We start from the raw sequence: 19,447 nt of genomic DNA, 5'->3' as shown, positions 1-19,447 counted from the left end.
TGAACTTGAATATAAGCCGCAACAGTTAGATCTAGACACAGCTTAAAAACATGTAATATTTACACAGAATTAAACACATTTAAAAAAAAGTATCATTTAATAAATGCTGCCGTTTCTAACAGCAGAAAAGATAAAAAATCCAGATAAAAAAAACACCAGCTTTTATTTATTCTGAACTGTCGTTTTTCTTTTTTTTTTTTATTACACTGCCGTCTCCAATATCCAACCGACGATTAATTAATTCCAAACTGATCATATGCATTTCTTCGAGTGTTTTCCATCAGGTGTACACGATGCTCAAATGGACAAAATCAATCAAAGTCTTATTCTTTATGATAAAAGACATCCAGTTTTCGATACTAAACTGACACCTCTTATTGATCGTAATATTAGTCTCTTCCTCCACCTCTTTTTTTCCACCAACATTACTGCTAGAGCGCATCCTGGAGACCCATTTGAATAAACAAATTAACCATATCATTGTATTAAACGCATTGTTAAAAGGCATGTTAAAAAAAGAGAAGTTGTTTATTGTCCGAAAATACAGTAATTGTTTAAGGGATGATTGACAGTAACCTGATTGGTTCAACTACAAAAGGGATCATGTGTTTTTTGAGTTTGAGCACAAGCATTTTTCGGTCGAACCTGAAAGAAGTTTGAACAGTTTGACAATTGCCTGATTGTTAATCCATTTAAGCGACTGTTTGTGATTGCTTTTTAATTATTAACTTAATTTAATTCATTCATTCATTCCCAATGACCACAATGAGACAAAACCACTTGTGTTGTTTTATTATCGATTCGTAGCCACATGAAAGTTTTCGCCAAAAGAGTTGCTATAGTTTTGTTAATTTATAAACCTTCAAAACATCATCAAATCCAAACAAAACATTTGTAACAATACATTTTTTCCTGTAAATTATGTTTAAAAAATGCTCACTTTTTGTCGACAGGCAGACAGACACACACAACTCATTCAAAAATACGACCATCTCGGCTGATGTGTGCGTCTTTGTTTACGATCAAACATCATCGTATTTTATAATTCAGATCAGATCAACTTCTCTGATCTAATTAAATATTAAAGAAATATATTCAGGCTGTCTTCGTGGAACGTGTTGTTTTCTCCGCCTTCTGCAAGGATAATGAACAAATGACTCTGGAGGTGAAAAGAAAACTATTCATTTATTTTTTGCGGGCACACTAACAAACTGTATGGCATCCAACATGAATAAGTGACTCTTGGTCCCTGGAGGGGTGAGCGGGAGCCAGTCACTTTAATTTCTGGCACATTAAATGATGTCAGGCCCTGAGCTGGACAGGAACCCAAACACACATCTCTTGTCAACATAAGCAGAATCCGGTCCTTATCTCGGTCAAAGGTGAAATGCAGGGCGAGGAAGAGGTCTAGAAGTGATGATCAGGATCCAAGAGGTGGCAGGCATGGCAACAACAGCTGGGAAAAAGGCAGAGGAGATGTATTTAAATAGATTAGAGATGGTGTATCAATAAATAAAAATGAGTTACCATTATGTATACTATATTGCTGAACAGTTGCCCTCTTGACCCTTGGACTCTTTGAGGTGTCCTTCAATATCCAAATCCTATGGCCAATGGTTTCTCCTGAAGAACCAGGAGGCCAAGTCCAGAAGTCTGTGGGCAAGCATAGGGGCCCGGTCCCAAGACTTCCGACGATGGTTTTCATCTCCGAACTAGAGGGTTCTAGGACGTGTACCCAAACAGTTTCTCACCCCGAACCCCCTAAGGATCAAGGAGCACCCCCCTGACCACCAATCAGGTCCCTGAGTGTACCAGTTTCAGAGCAAGGTTGAATGTTTAGGCAAGCCTACCTTAATATTGTCTATGCTGCTTAAACCCTCCTGGGGGTTCCATCAGGCGAGAGGCGGAGGACACCCTGGACAGGACTCCAGCGTCTGTCGCAGGGCACACAAAGACATACAATTATTAACACAAACACACAATCATACCTACGGACAGTTTACCCAAGTTCCCAATTAACCTCTGTATTTTTTTGGACTGTGGGAGGAAACTTGAGTGCCCGGAGTAAACCCACGGAACATACAAACTCCACACTGAAAGGAAAAGGGGTAACATACAAACTCCACACTGAAAGGAAAAGGGGGAACATACAAACTCCACACTGAAAGGAAAAGTGAAATAGGGGGGATTGATGAAGGTTTATTGAGGATGCAGATATCCTGGGACAGTTCAGGGGTAGGTGAAGAAAACGGACAGATCTTGATGAAGCGGAAGATTAATCTGGCAGGAGGTCAGTTTCTCGGTGCAGAAGACTCACTCGAGGTCGGATGTCGGCTGGTCAGGTTCCAGATCTTGTGACGTACATGAACAGAAGGCTGGACCTCTGAGTGTAAGAGAGAGAGGACTGTGCACAGCTGGTTCAGTCAGGCTCATTGCAAGGTGTTGGAGGTTGATCAATTTCTTAAGTTGATTTGCGGATAAAATATCAACAAACTCTCATTATTCTCTCATCAAGCAACTTCAAACCTTAATATTGTATGTTTATTTCATATCCAGTCAAGTTTTTTTGTTTTTCTTCTATTTGGAGTCTAGCTGAGACAATTAAGGTTCAAATTGCTCTCCATATGTGATGCATAAAAAAGAGAATTACTCCCGATATGTAAAGGCTGTAATTGGATTTATTTCGCTCTCTTTTTCACTAATGAATCTATTTACAAAAAAAGAGTGAGAGAGAATGAGGGGCCAAATAATCTCCTCAGATTATGTAACCATAAGACTTGTGTGCTAACCATGCTAACATTAATGCAAGTGAATCACTGAGTGATGAGTTTCTACGAACCACACATTTGTTATTATTTGTTACAGTTGTTTATATTTTTCTCTCTCCTTCAGCGGTTATTTGGAAATAAAGAACACTTGTATAAAAGGTCAAAAATGTTGTCCATATCCCTGCAAAATCTCACACATAGTCTTAAAACATTTTCATTCGTGCAGGCTTTTCCTTGATTTTCTGGAACTCCTGTGTTGTTCTTGGTGTTATCTTGACATTTAAAGTATATCTTTTAGTGAGTATTGTTTTGATTGTTTAAGCGCTTTGTGACCCTGGTCTGGAAAAGCACTCTATAAATATAAATTACTTACTTACTTTGAATACAACATCAGAATTCATTAGTTCTATAATTAATAAGGCTTTTCGATATGATGTCACAGTGGTATATAATCATGTTAAGGTCACATATAACCTGTTATTATAAAGTATAGATAATGGTTTATTCAATGAATTTGACTTTGAGGAGCTATGATTTATCAAATTTAACACCGTGTGATGATACAACACCTCAGTTAGTCATTTCAGAAGTGTCTTTTCAAAATAAAAGATTTTTTTCAAAATGTTTTCACAGTGAAATAAAGTCCCGGACTTTCACTTTTACAGAACTTAAATGATTGACAGTCGATGGGAGCGCTGTACTGACGTACAGTCTCCTAAACACACCGGGTACAAAGTGAAAACGGCGACACAAAGTGAAACCCGTCGCTTCCATCTGTCTCTGTTTATTTATCCTCCGGCTTCACTAAGAAGCTCTTCTCCCCTCTCCTCTGTGTACACACTCTGAAAATCCCACCACTTCACCATCTTTAATTAGAGCTTTAGTCTCGCTCCCAAGTGTATTCCCGTATATCCATGCGCCGAAGTAATCGGCAGAAATATTGGTGTTGTTCAAACATGTAATATCATCTACTCTGAATCCAAGACAAAACAAAGGTTAGTCTCTTACTTGAAGGAAGGCCGAACACACACAAACACACACAACATTCCTTAAATTGAAGTTGCTTTGCTAGTTATATTGTGGAATGAACTCATTTATTTAGTTTACTTCTGAGACAGACAGCAAGGCGGGAAACTTTCTTTGTTAGTCCCTTGACATTTATGTGCCGGATGTTTTTATTCCCCCTAAAAAAAAAGATAATTTCTCTATTCAGCTGCTCTGTTGTAGAGTTGTTAGTGTCCCTTTGTTTGTTATGAAGATGTCTGAGTTGTCTGATTGTCTGACATACAAAATATGGAGAAAAAAAACCATTTACAGTTCAAAATGTCATTCATGTGGATTTGGCAATAGTGACTTTTTGGAGTTAAGGACAGAAATGTGGCAAAAGTTTACAGTGTAGATAGTAAACTGGTAGCGCTTGTGATATTTACCCAGTGTTTCCTGTCAGTGTAGCATGTTAGCCTTTTAGCTTCTGCTAGAAAAAAGCTTAAGATATAGAATTTTTTTCCTCTTTTGTTGAGGCTTCAATACAAAATGGACACTATAGACAGTGTGGAGGTTTTTAGAGGCTTTATTTTTTGACAACTTTGCGACTGTCAAATGGACATACATTTCTGCCTAAAATTAAAAAAGAGACAAATTACACTAAAATAATCCCAACCCATAGTTTTTCATTCATACTTATTCTAACTAACTATCAGATATCTTAAGATATATGCAATACTTTTCCACAAACTTAAAAACAAACCGTGGTTGCATAAATATGACTTACAGGTTCCAAGGTTACACTTAAATATATAAAAATATATACAATAGATGGGTGCTTCTGGTCATGTTAGACATAAGTGTTTACATATGGCTTAAGTAATGAGAGAGACTTTTTAAAGTAGCCAGGAAGATAAATTGAGAAAACACCACAAAAAGAGCTAGTATCTTGTTTTGTAAACAAATGTACACGCATAAACACGACACCAGGGGGAGCCAATAACACAACTAAGAACCCTGCGTATTGGGCCTTTATGACACAGCAATCTCTGCTGCCCTGTAGCCTCCATACATACATGTTAAAAACATGCAATTCTTACACCAACTAAGAAATTAATTATTTTCTGCTTCTGTGATTGATCCAGAGTTGGATGCCACTTACCCTCCATACGGCTACACTGACCTGCCCCTGGACACTTTGCCATTGGACCCGGACTACCACGAGTCCTACATGTCTGAAATGCCCTATGACCCCAGACAAGCTTACCCTGAGCCGCTCTAACATGTAAGTATACCATCAGCTCAGAGCACATTATCGGCTAACTAAACAATTAGCGACTTATTTAGGCAGCTACAGCCGAGTTGTCTAGCTTCCATTGTAACTGGACATGACAACCATTACATATATCTCTGCCCCAGGACCTCCTCAAGTTAAGCATGGCTAGAAAACAGAATCTGAGTTGTTGACAAAATGCCCGAGGCAAAGATCCTTGCCCAAAACAGAAACAGACAGCAAGTATGACAGTTTAACTTGGACACAAATACTTATTTTAGGATATTCTATATTTTTGTTGTAGTTTAATATTTTAGTTTGTGTGAATTAAAAATAACTTGATTTCCTTCTTTTTTTTTTTTAAAACAGTTGCATTAGCAAATATCCACTGTTGCAGTTTAAACTTCAGGCCACTAGATGATAGTCATTACGTATAAAGCAGCTACTAAAGGAACAATGACATACCGGCAATAACTGAGGACGAGAGGACACAGTCGACTCCAGCAGCTTTTAAAGCTGTAACAATAAAGTCAAGTACCATATTAAACTATGTCGGTGTTACTACAGTATCACAATATATTGCAATATAATTTTTGCCCTTGTATCGAGATACGTATCCTATCGCCAGATGCTGCCAATACCCACCCCTACATGAAAAGTGTGATATAGATTTAGTTTTTTTAAAGCAGGAGATTGAGCTCTAAAATGTTGCTTATTCTACTCTTTTCTTTTTGTGTTTGTGTTTCAGGAACAATGATTTGAATCCTGCTCGTGAACAAAAAAAAAAAACTGGATAAACAAAATACCTGGAGGAATGGACTGGAAAGGCCAAGAGTTAAAGACTTGAAATCACAGGGAGAAGCCCCTTTTGCTACAGCTGTAGGAAAACATCCTGTTGTCCAATCAAGAAACAGCTGTTTATTCAAACGTGGTATACTGTTGCTGTACATGAAAACAATGTATCTTTGTCATACTGTGGGCTGTGAAAGTGAGTGTGTGTGTGTGTGTGTGTGTGTGTGTGTGAGGGGTCTTCAGGCATTGTTACAATGGTGTTTTATTAAGCAATCAATTGATGTAAGAATGCTTTTGGCACTTTAGAACCATTGACCGTGAACAAATTCCACAGGTTGTATCGGTTGGAAAAAAAAACTTTTGTTAGCAAAGGTGATCTGGATTTTGTCATTCACTTGTGATGGGTTGATGAAGCTTCATGAAGCCTTATTTTCAAAAGCCAACTAGATGCCGATCCCTGCAACAATTGCGTCAAACTGCGATTCCATTGAAACTTCATGAAGCCTCATAAACCCATCACTATCATTCAATCCCAAAACCGAAGCTGACAACAGGCACCTTTATAGGAAACTCCAAGATATGCATAAGGAGATAAATATGTAGCTTTTTTTCCACAACAACAAGATCCTTAAGTCATAGGGAGGACTTCCTTCGCTGGGCAATGCTAATCGTGTTTTCCCAACTCAGTTCTTTAGATGTTTGAAACCAGTGCACAAGTTCCCGGGTGTCCACGTGTGGTTGTTGCATGGTAGTATATTGTGTCTGCATTGACTTAACTTTCACACACAAAAGGGACGAAAAAAAAAAAACAAGAGCGGCCATTTTGGAATTCATGGATCTGTTTGTGACTGACCTGGTACATGGGAAAGTTCTGTTTCGCTTTGGACTCCAAATGGACATATTGTTTAAAAGTCAGAGGGAAACACTTTAAGACATGTATTCAAACAATTTACATCTTCTTTAAGACGGGGGGGCGTATCCTTGTGGTGATAGCGGATTATGCCGCATACAGCAACCTCCGCTTCCACCCAGTTCTTCGCATGATCAGCATCCAAGAGGAGCAGCAGGAGGTTCGATGATTGCCGAGGGGAAACGGTTCAGTAACTGCTGCAAAGATTCGCCATGTTGAGAAGCACAAGTATCCTGTTGATTATGTCACAGCGTTATTGTTACTCATTCTGGAATCTATTAAATACTGTTATTTTCAAAGAGCGTTGTGTAGGTTTGTTCTGATTCCCTCCGTAGCTCGAATGTAGACGAAATTCAGGACCATCTGTCTTTCGGTTTCTGGATGGATGGATGGATGGATGGATGAACTTGAATTAATCCCTCTGGAGATCTCATTCGTGAAATTGGTTTCAAGCTCACAGCAACACAGACTATAGATTCATAAAAACAAGGACGAAGTGCAATAAAAAGAACAAAGTGCAAGATGACAAAATCTAAGAATAAATAAAATAGAAGAATATAATAATATATAAAACAAAGAAAGGATACAAAGATTAAAATAGTCATTGAGTCTATTAGTGTTGCATCATGGGACGAGCATTCGTGCACTCCATCTGCTTCTCTGCTCACTGATAGCTGTGTTCAGAGGATGACTGTCATCGTCCATGATGGACAGTAGTTTGTTCAATGATCTCCTCTCAGCAACTGTCACCAGTGAGTCCAGCTTCATGCCAACCACAGAGCCAGCCTTTCTGATCAACCTGTCCAACCTGTTGTCACTCCTCTTGGACACATTTCCACCCCAACACACCACAGCATAGAACAGGACACTGGCCACCACAGACTGGTAGAACATAAACTTTCCTGCAGATGTTAAATGATCGAAGCCTCCTCAGAAAGTACAGTCGGCTCTGAACTTTCTTATAAACATGGTCTGTGTTGAATTGCTGGGATCTATGTTTCCTTAATCAACTATAGTCTTATTTCAACTGTATAGTGTCTTGAGATAACTTTGTTATGATAAGACACTTTGAATAAAATTGAATTGAATTGAATTGTGTTGCAGACCAACTATCTCCACCTCGTCACCTGTCTCTGAAGTACAGATGGTGAAGAGGTGAGGGGCCAGTACTGTCCCCTGAGGTGCTCCTGTACTGCAGACTATAGAATCAGACGTGACGTCTTTCAGCCTGACGTACTGTTGTCAATCAGTGAGCTAGTCCAATATCCAGGAGACCAGGCCGGGGTCCACATGCATCTGAGTCAGTTTGTCCAGCAGCAGATTGTGCTGGATATTGTTAAGGGCACTTAAGAAATCCAGGAACAGGATTCTCATTGAGCCGCTTCTTTTATCCAGGTGGGAGTAGTTCTGATGCAGGTGGTGAAGGATGGCATCTTCAACACCAACCGCAGGCTGGTAGGAAAACTGCAGGGATTCTTGTGCATGCTGAACTTGTGGTCTGAGACGTTTGAGGTCAAGCCGCTCCAAGTCAGTGCCACCGGTCTGTAATCGTTTACCTCGCTGGGCCTGTTTTTTTGTTCGAGACTAGAACGATACAGGAAGTCTTCCTCAGGGATAGCAATTTCCCCAGCTGCAGACTGAGGTTGAAGACATGTTGGAGCATCTTTGCTAAATGCTCTCGTGGAAAACAGATTTGTAAGGAAATCATGCTACACCTTGGACGACCAGAGAGGAACTATACCACAGCATCTTTCACTGCCCTTGAGAATTCTGCTACGGGACCAAGTCGTTCTGCTGATGGATTTGACAATAGACTGTAACAGATATAGATTTAGTACCTGTGACTTCACCCATTTTGGGAATACAGTCTTCTGATTAAGACAGAATCTGGTCAAGGTTTAAGTGTTCAAAAAACCCCGAAATGTGCCTTGTCAGTGAATCACTGTGTACCGATAGTGAAACTATTATTAAAGACTTATTCAAGATATTACATTTTGTGGGTTTTTTGGGGGGCTGGGTGTGGTTGTGACTTCCATTCTTTCTGCTCCCAGCCTCAAGTGGACATTAAAAGAACTGCAGCAGTTATAAACTTGTGTATACTACTAAAGGAAGGGTCATCTGAGGGTAATCCTTTCAGGCAAATGAGGTCACAGCACTGGCCTCCCAACCAAAGGTTCCCAAACCAAAAGATGGATCAGGTGATTCCCCTGGATATTGTAAGTGCTTCAGTTTATCTTGGTAATGGTGTATCACTGCTATGTGTGTCAAATATTAAAGCAAATGCTTAAAATGTTTAATCTGAAGTTAAATGTAAGGTTTAATGAAAGTACTAGTTCCCTTTGACAAACACCCGATCCCCTTAAGAGCTGGGACAGGCTCCAGCCCGCCGATTACACGAGGATGGGAACGAGCGGAAGATATGGAATGAATAAAAGAGATAGGCAAGGAAGTAGTTGTATATAGAACAATGCTGCCCTCTTTTGGCTGAATATGTAATGGGCTCTCTGCAGCCTCGACACAGACTGAGGAATTAACGATGCAAAATATACATACAAAAGACATTATACATAACAAAATATATTAAACAATAACAAAATAAATGACGAAACAAACCATACCTGTTTAAGTCAAAAAATACAACATAGAATAATACTTTAGTAATTGCATATTTCACACACATGCTACATATCCGTATGTTCGACTAACACGTTTAAAGTCTCAAATTAAAACACACAGAATTTAATAAAAAATATTAAAGTAAACAACACTAGAATCAATGAAGATTTGGCACAAAACAAGAATGTAGCCGAAGCAGAGCACTTCAACACATTTCAAAAAGCACAAACAACATATGTAAAACAAACCCACACAAAATAAAAAATTAAAGGACAATACAAATAAAATAAAATACAATGGATTTGGTGTAATTCCACTTTGTAATTTAGTACTGGTTACAAATGGAATAAACTCTATACTCTAATATTTCATATCATAGGTCTATATAATTCATTTTTACATTAAGGTATGTATTGGTTTATCTTGTTTTATTATCCTTGAATAATACTATAGTTAATCAATTTAAAATCAGAATTAATTTATGAAAACACTTTTCAATCTTAAATCTAGTCATTTAAAAAAATATTGGCTATTAAAGGAAACTATCAGCTCTTCACTTGGTTCTGAAAAGTAATCAGTTTTTCCCCAGACATAAATATATATGAAAATTACTATTCAGTGATTATGAGGGTTTTAGTTTTCTCAGAAACCTAGAGATTGTCTTTACTGATGATGAAGCGAAGGCTGTTCTTAAGACCATGAGACAATGTAAGCAGCTGGTGTACCTCCATTTGTATTCCCTCCATCCATGAGCTGTTCTTCATAACGTATGTACTCAAATCACTCCAACACCGAAATATTTGTATTCAAAACAGAAATTTACTTGGTAATTTTCGCCCAAAAAAGGAGGTGAAAACAAGTTTGAAGAGCAATGTGGTTCAACTCAAGGTTTTCTCAAGATGGCTTTTTATGACCGTCCGCTACATCCTCTCCATCCAGACAAACAATATAAGAGCTGTCTGAAAAATAGTATAATAAAAAAAAAACGACAACTCTCTGTTGCACCTCGATGTCAGCTCAATTTCTGAAGGGCCATATGTGGATGCTGTGAAAAAAATTGAGGAGGACGAACTGACAGATAGATAGATAGATGATTGAATGTTAAAACTATTTTAGATGACATGTAATAACATTTTTTAAGTTACTTATAATAAGGAGTATCTGAAAACCTGCAGAAAGTAAAAAGACAAATATATTAAACCAGGGATATTTACTAATCAAGATAAAGTTTGACCTCTAAATATACTTTGTATTTGTGTTGTCAAATCTATAAAAATGGAACACTAAAATGTTAATGTTAATATTTATTTAAACACCATGTAAAATACAGAAAGTATATTTATTAGCACAGAACAATTAATTCACTCTCAACAGAGTCGTTAAGTTTTATAAAGTCTTTCCTCGCGAAATCACTTCGCAGGCGATTTGAGAAAAAAACAAAACAAGTTCAGCTGTTTGGCCACTGTGTGGCGCTGAAAGACCGTTATTTGCTGCCTCTGCCAGACTGAACAACCACACTTGAAAAGGAAAAACAAAGAACATTGTTTATGCAATAACACATATAATTTAAGAAAATAATAAAGAACATGAATAAAATGGTTAGGGTATTTTTTCACAAGATTAAGGAAATATAAGTTTAAAGTGTATAATAAGTAGCCTTTGCAATGTTAACCCTTGTGTTATCTCAGGGTCAAGATGACCCGTAACCCTTACCCTACCTTAATCACATTTGTTTTAGGATATATTATATTAAAGACATATTAAAAAGCAGCACTATTTGCATCGACACCATCAGTGCAATACCCACCTTCTTAGACACATCCATCCAGAACAGTGGCATTTGAGGTCTGCCAGGCAGGAGAGCGCTCAGGTGCAGGTTCTATTCAGAGACGCTAGTGTCTCAATCTGGCAAACACACAAATGGACCATCGTCCTGCTAGCTCGGAGAATTTCACAGAATGTTCCATTTTTTTTGGCACTTTATCTCTTCATGTCCACTGACCTGTTGCCCACCAGACATCTGTCTACATCTTCTCAATTACACTCATATTGCGCTAATTAGTAGCGAAAAGGAGTGGGAAACCACCAACACAGACCTCGTCCATCTTTTAGAAGGTCTAAAAGGGTGCGTGAAAAAAAATCAGGACATGATTGGAGAGATCATTTACAGCTATGGAGCAGAGAGGAGTGAAAAGGAAGAAGCAGGAACTATCAGCTAATCTCAATTGCACAGGACAAGAGACTTGATAAAGAAGAAGGAGGTAGAAAGGAAAGAAGAAAGAAGGTCCTGAGATCAACCAGAACCTTTCTAGACCAGGGTCACAAAGTGCGTGAACAATCAAAAACAATACACAGTGAAAATTATTACTTATAAGATCAAGACACATAAGACAAACACAAGAGTCCCAGAAAATCAAGGAAAAGCCTGCAAGAATTAAAATATCTTAAGATGTTTCTTAAAGGAGTCAGTAGATCCATCAAACACAGAGAGAGGAAGATCGTTCCAAAGCTTAGGAGCAACAGCCTGGAAGGATTTCTCTCCTCTGGTCCGGAACCGTGTTCAGGAACCATCAGTAGATTCTGATCCACAGACCTCAGAGCCCGAGCTGGGGTGTAAGGCTGGATCAGATCACTGATGGAAGGAGGAGCCTGACCATGAATAGTTTTGAACGCAAGAAAGAAACTTCCTGAAAGAAACTGGCAGCCAGTGAAGAGTTTTAAGGATCGGGGAAATGTGAGTTCTTCTACAGGAGAGAATTCTCGCTGCAGAGTTTTGTATTAACTGCAGGCGAGAAAACTCCTTCTTGTTTAGATACCAAAATAGACAATTACAATTACTAATAGTCTAAACGAGAAGACACAAACTCATGGATTTCAAGCTCCAGATCGTGTAGTGTAATTTTAGTGTAAGTTTAGAGTTTTTCTCAGTTAAAGGAAACAGTTTCTGGTCAGTTTTCTGCAGTGTTGAACAAGAGACATGTCTTTATCAAATACAACACCCAGGTTTCTAAGGCTCAGTTTCACAGGTTTACCTAAGTCACACAAGTATTGACTCAACCCTGGAACCTTGGCGCAATAACCAGAGTTTTTAGTTTTATCCAGATTTAGCTGCAAAAAAGGGATCCTTACTAAGGGATCTTTTAAATCAAGGGCTATTAAGATGTTTTTTTGTTGTTTTTTTTACAGATGTGAGATCTAATTGTAATAGTTCAAAGTAAAATCATAATTTATAAAGATTTCATTATAAATTGAAGAGGTAAAAAATATGACAAAAATCTTGAGAAAATTACATTAAATACGCGCAGAAATAATAAACAACAAAATACTAATCCAATGTGTATCATAGACGTGCAGGAAAAACTTTTTGTGGGCCCTGAGACCCCTGAACCATAGAAGTCCAACACTAGCTTTGCACCAAAAATCCATCAGAGCAAACATTCCCTCAAAGACTGGAAAAGTATCCATTTTGTCTTATTAGCCTGAAAATCCACATATTCCGTATTAATAGACAGTTTGAATAATGTCTCGCTGTGACACGTGACCCGCTAGCATCAATTATTGATCACCTGTTTCTGCACTGCTGAGACATAATTACCTTTTCTAATGCGTATCCTTCATCACGTTTAAACATTTTTATTGCTTATCTTTCTGCCGATCCCTCTGGCAAAATGTTTCTAATTACACCATTCAAATGGAGTCGGGGAGTAATTTTTCTCTTCGCTTCAATTATGGAGCAGCCAGGACGGCCATATTTCACCTGATCCTGCAGTCGTCTGCTTCTGGAATGAGGTTCAGCTGAGGAAAGTGTTCACCGGAGTGAGGAGAACAATAATAAACGATCTTGTTCCAAATTCAACGATCGAACGGTTTATCTTCGGCCCTCGATACATGTGCTATGCATTTTCACAGAAGCCGCAAAATAAACATCAAAATGTACTTATTATACATCTATCTTCTATATGTCCCTCAGATTTATTTTTCATGCCCGACATCCATTAATGCATGTGTCAGAGGGTACCTGCTGAAGCATGTTCTTTGATGCACGTGTCACAACACAGGATATAGATTTATGAGCTGAAATATTTACCACATCAAAGTGCCTTTGAAGCATGTTCTGCAGAACTTTGACGTACGTCACCTGAGAATGCTGCGTCTTTATTTCCCGATACAGAGTAAAACTAAATGGACAAGCTACTAACATCTCTGCCATAGTTTTCCCTTTTTTTACTCGTTCATATTTTTTGTTTTTATTAAATACACAAGCAACTTGTTGAAGTTGGGTTTTCAGTGTCACGACCACCTCTTTTATGCTTTTGTTTTGACACTGAACTTCCTGGATTAATCCTGTTTCTTCCACATGATCCAGAGCTGCAGCTGCTACGCATTTGCAATCACACCTTTTTTTCTAAGACGTCTTGGCCTGAGGTCAGATGTCAGATCACCACAGTGTTTACTTGAAGGTATGTTCACCAGTTCTTCAGAGTCTGGCTCTTTTAACTCTTGTCTTCTTTGTCAAAAGATTTTCCCGTTTGTCCTGCAACTGACTATTCAATAATCACTAAATTTAGGATGCATTTAGATCGGTCAAAACCGTAGCGCTTAGAATAGTGTTTCAGGCTCCCCCTAGTGTTAGATGAGTGAAACTGCAATGTCTTAAACTGTCCATAAACCCGTTGGTAATATTCTTCCGTCGTGTAAATGTTTACAAAACAAGATGAGAGCTCTTGTCGTGTCAGTTTCATGGTTTATCTTCCTGGTATGTTAATAAATTCTCTCAGTACTTAAAAAAAAAACCAACTCTGTATCTTGGTTTAAAGCAATTTGGTGGTCACATGACACCCAGGCTCTCCAGGCAATTTACGTAATGAAAAGCTGAATTAAAATAATGTCTAGAAAGTTCTACATCATGAGTCACTTATGAATCATTAATGAATAAATATGTAAAAATGTTGCATTCTGTGACTTTCGACTTCTTTCCTCTTAAGGTAAGTACGTTTTATTCCAGTAAAGGCCATTAAGTGATATTTTTTCAACATGTGATGTATTTAACAACTCAATTTATCTGACATTTAAATGTTTTTTACCCAGTTTCTTTAAATATCATCCGATAATGGTGAATTATTATGAAAAATGTATTTAAACTGAAGATCTTTGTATTCTGGTTCATATAAATGAAGCTCTTTAAAGGTCAGTTTCAGTAGTGATGGGATAAAGAAGCTTAATGAGAGTGTCTTTTTTTTTATTGCTCAGTTTTAATGGCTTTTATTAAGGTAAAATATTTGAGTAGAGGGCGCCCTCTAGTGGAAAATAAAGACACTGCTTCAAGCAGCTTTATCAACCCATACAAAGTCACCATCTTATTACCACTTATTTTTCTTTTAATCTGTGTTAGAAGCTTTTAACAAGTTTTGTAAACAGATGTACACGTATAAAATTTAGCTGAAACAGTTGCAACTATGCTATTTCGACACAAGGGGGAGCCAGATATACTGTTTAAAAAAAACTCATAGGGCATTTAATGTATAGACTGTATGTTTATGTTAATAAAAATGCAGTAGAAGACATTGACCTACAGAAAAAGACACAAAGAAGTAGATAAAACCAAAAGCTTTATTGATGGTTACTGATAAGTGGAAGAACCATAGTACATGCACATACAATGACGGCGTAGGAAGCCTTTGTTTTGAACCACAAAACCTACTGGAAGCTGAGCTTGTATAAAGTATTTGCGGAATCAGACATTCAGCAAAGTGAAGACGTGAACTTTTTTTTTTTAGAACCACAATCTTTACCAACAACATACGAAGGTTTTTTTGAACCAGCCCAGCCAAACGGCCTCACGGTTCCTACTGCTGCGTAGATCCAGAATGAGATGCATCAGATTTTTTTTTTTTTTAGCTATCTATTTTTTTTTCATAAATACAAAAAGGAAGATATGTAACAGCACAATTAACTTGGGAATAGTTGTAAACAGAATTGGACGCAGGAATAACCTCGAGGCTGACTTGCAACGTCGCCTTCACCAGGTTCCTGTTCCCGTGTAGCGCTTCCCAAATACACTACAGATTTATTCCAAGAACTTCTATTTACACCATAAATTAGCCTGTTCACAAATGAGTTTTTCATAATATCGGTATATTCCAACATTTACTGTTTAAAGAGTAAAGGTTGTGTCTTAGGAAAAACCAAACAAAATCACATTTAGAATAAGAGGGGAGATCATAAAAAAAAAGAAAAGATAATTACAACTACAGCACTGATATGTCTCAGAATTATGTGGAAGTTACATGTGCAAAATGGTACAGTTGACAAAAAAAAAGACAAAACAATCCCGATGATCTTATCTACAACATGATTACATTATTTCTGAAGACGGTTAAAAATCAGATTATGCCTGGATAGAAAATGAGATAGCTTGTCCTGACAACTGATCTATATCTCTAAATCTAAAACAGCATTATGTAGTTCATATAGGAGAACATCTTCACTGCACAGGTCAAATTCAATACATCGTTGGATTATTATTCATATTATTATTCATACTATATGTCACTCCCTTTAAATTCTACTTATGAAAGAACAGAAAAAAAAAATCGCAACCCAAAGATAAAATAGACACAGTGGCCGTCGACCGCTGCAATATATATTTTTAAATCTCTTCTGGAATATAAAAATCATTCATTATAACAATTGATATCTTGTAAGTTTATATAAAAAACATCTATGTCTGGAACGCTACTCAGTACGGAAGAGGATTAGTGCCACAAAACGTATGAGAATCGGAACACTGTGACTCTCCTCTATCCCTCACTCGCTTCTTTTTTTTAACGTTTTTTTTTAATATTTTCTTCTAGCTATGAATCGACTGAACAGTGAACCTGCCATGGGGGAACCTCTCACACCAGTTAGCTCGACTACACGCGTATACACACACCAGATATATCCACTGGCACCTTTGGCTTCAAGTGATATAATATATAACCATATTATACAGTCAGTTGAACTAGATCTTGAAGAACGTCGCTAAGAGCTAAGCTAAGCTACACTTAATCTATCAGGCTGAGAGAGCAGCTGAGATTGAATCCTGCTTCCTTTCTCATTTCAAGATGAGGAAACAATTAAATTAAGTAAATCTTAATTTAATTTCAATTATAGTGAGACTTTGAAATATCAATCTACTATATTAGTTCTTAGCTTTAATTTAATTTGCTTAATTTATACTGCTAATGTTACATTTTTTAGATTTAAATTTCCAAAATCAATTTTGAGAACAGGTGGAGCATTTTTTAATGAAATACAAACTCATAAAATCATGTTTCTGGAGATTCATTATATCAGATGGATGACTACATTCAATTGACATTCACATTGTTTTTTAAGTATACTTCAAACTTTTCTCCAATAATATAGCATTCTGTTGGTTCTGTTTACTAATAATTGACTCCAAATAACAAAAAAAAAAAGGATTAAGTTCCCTCTAAAATATTAACTTTATTTATTCAATCTATTTTTATTTTATTTTATTTAAAAAAAAATGGATGATGATTAGACTATTCCAACCGATAATGCATGGCCTCGACTTTCTACTGGGTTGTGCGATAAACGCTAATGCTACTTTCTACCCCACTTTAATTCAATTTTTATGGTTATTGTCAACATCAGCAATGTTTTTTAAGTGTTAAAAAGAGTCTAGTCTAAGTATTTATTTATTTTTTGAGTAAAAAATGCTACAAACACAAGGATTCGTTTTTCAAAACACTGTTAACACAATTTTTCTGTCTATGAAAATAACTAAATAAAATTACGATTAATGATGTCCAGCACTCTTTCACTAAATAAAAAAAATAAGTAATTAAACAGTTAAAATAAATTGCAATTATGTTAAAAAATACAACTAAATTTGAATGTTAATTTAAATCCTAAAATCTTTCCGCTTAATTCATTGACCTGGTTTGTAATATTATCCGACACTATTTTCTTGTGTTATGTTTTCAAAAACTAGGTGGCATGAAGAGAGTCTTTTCGTCTATAAAAAATTCAAATAATCATCACATTTTTTGAAATTCAGAGGTTTCTGTGGCTCCTTATTGTCGTGGATGAATAAGGAATGATAAGGAATTCCTCATGTTTCATGTGTTGACAAGCATATTAACCACCTGTATTTATCATAATAGAAAACGTAGTTAATGACGTTTGAACTGATGATTTTAGTCTCTATAAGATTAAAAAAAAAAAAAAAACCTTTCGAGTGGTTCATTCTCAGCTGCTCAATGTATCACCTACAACATCCAACAAAATAATTTTCTGTTTATTTGTGTTTGCTTCTTAACTTTCTGGTCACATGACAAAAAAAAAATCTATCACTGCTAAACTAACTAAAGTGCCAACAAAAACAAAGACAGGAAAAAACCACAGCACTTGACTAGCGCAGTCACGCTATCACACTAAAAAGGATTTTTTTTTTTTTGTTGAAAAATGTAAATAAAATAACGTGACAGTGACCTATCGTACAGGGTTAGATAGAAGCCCGTAGATTCTGATAAATATTTGTATTCCTCCTAATTGTTACTAGTCTCTATTAGTACCATGAAAAAAATTTACAGCTGATAATCTATTATGTTTCAAATCTTCAGAAATGAAAAACCCACAATATCAAAATACACAGCACAAAATATCTGAGGTATAAGATGGAAAATATCAGCTGTCATTTTTATTTTTATTTTTTTTTTAACTCTCGCTCTGATCAGGAGTCGTTGAAGTGATGCACAAAATGCATGTATTGCAATACCCAGTCTTTCTCTTGTACTCCGTTTAGCCTCGCGCACACACACTCGCACACACACACACACAGACTCACACACACACAAGTTCTCTCTGTCCTGTTGGAAGGTTGATTTTGAGTTGAAGGTGTTGCTTAATAAGGTGCGAAGCGGCTGTATCCTCCCCGGTATATACTAGCCTGGAGAGAGGACAGCACCAGCCCCACGTCGTCAGCATGGCTCCGAGCTTTGGCATCTGTCAGCGGTGTGAACGCGTTCTGAAACACACACACACAGATATGTGTGGCTGAGCACCATCACACACACACAAAGACACATTCACTAACAAGTAAGGATGCATAAATATATATTTATATACAGGTATAAATGTATATTTAAGTACAATAAATAGATTTATTAAACTTGTATCCCTACAAAATGCTAAATAATGATAATATATTTTCATTCTGATTTTGACACTTGAGTCCAGTTTCTTAACCAAGTCAGCACCGACTCCAGGGGGGTCAGGGGGGTTCAAGGTGACATTACCGTTGATCTGGTGTGAACTCTCCCCGGACGGGTAGAGCCAAAACTGGAGCAATCATCATGCAGCAAGCACAGGGAGACGCTTCATGCCAGGGGAACATGCCAACAGCTACGTGGAAGAAAGCCAGTCAATACAGAAACCAACAGACACTCATAAACACACAAGTGACGATGGTATCATGGATGGAGTCTTTTATTTTTTGGACTTGAAAAGGAAATCTTAAGAAATCAACAGAAAATTATGATTAAGAAGAACTTAAATGTTAGTTTTTCAGATCTCGAACTAAAATAAATCATAATTTTCTCAGTTTCTCCGATTTTCAGTCCTTAAATGATGCAAGTAACAATGACACAGCTTTATAATTAAGTTTGACATGTTGGAATTTTTTTTTGTTTTATTTACAGACATTCTTAACTTTATTCTCTTAATTATTAAATTAAGAGACTTGTGAAATCTTGCGATTAATTGTTTTGTGAAAATCCAACTCTCCTGACTCACTCGCATGTTTAAAATGTTCAAGTCTTTCTCTCCAAGAGGCAGTAAATCCTTCATCATGACCATGTTTTTAACTTATTACTTTATAAAGTTCTCCCCCGTCTGAAATCTCGGCAAACGAGAGGTTACAAGAGCAGAGTCGATTATGGCGTAATAATGGCTTCACTACTCCTACAGTCAGCTGTGATCACGCCCCACTTTGTTTATACAACGAGTCCTTTGGAGGTGGGGACTTATGGGATTGATGACATAGTGTTTGACCAATCACAGCAGAGTGGTTATGATAAACTTCATTTCATCTAA

The 19,447-nt window shown here is 37.0% G+C and overlaps 2 protein-coding genes across 8 annotated transcripts in view; one reads left to right on the top strand and one right to left on the bottom strand.

The window, feature by feature from the left end:
* LOC148065232 (junction plakoglobin a-like) overlaps positions 1-7,026 on the top strand; it is a 93,269-nt gene extending 86,243 nt beyond the window's left edge. For both annotated transcript variants that reach the window (XM_087810090.1, XM_087810091.1), the window contains exons 17-18: positions 4,898-5,037; positions 5,774-7,026. In XM_087810090.1, the coding sequence (XP_087666216.1) occupies positions 4,898-5,034 (137 nt within the window). In that variant the 3' untranslated portion in view covers positions 5,035-5,037; positions 5,774-7,026. The remainder of the gene's footprint in view (positions 1-4,897; positions 5,038-5,773) is intronic.
* Positions 7,027-14,935: 7,909 nt separating this feature from the next.
* rbfox1 (RNA binding fox-1 homolog 1) overlaps positions 14,936-19,447 on the bottom strand; it is a 186,860-nt gene continuing 182,348 nt past the window's right edge. For all 6 annotated transcript variants that reach the window (XM_087810096.1, XM_087810097.1, XM_087810094.1 and 3 more), the window contains one exon: positions 14,936-18,380. In XM_087810096.1, coding sequence (XP_087666222.1) covers positions 18,258-18,380 — 123 coding nt within the window. In that variant the 3' untranslated portion in view covers positions 14,936-18,257. The remainder of the gene's footprint in view (positions 18,381-19,447) is intronic.

This window comes from Callionymus lyra, chromosome 15, assembly GCF_982586985.1.
Source record: "Callionymus lyra chromosome 15, fCalLyr1.hap1.1, whole genome shotgun sequence".
In the NCBI taxonomy this organism is placed as follows: domain Eukaryota; kingdom Metazoa; phylum Chordata; class Actinopteri; order Syngnathiformes; family Callionymidae; genus Callionymus; species Callionymus lyra.
The sequence above is the reverse complement of the archived record's forward strand: the minus strand, read 5'-3'. Positions and strand labels throughout refer to the sequence as shown.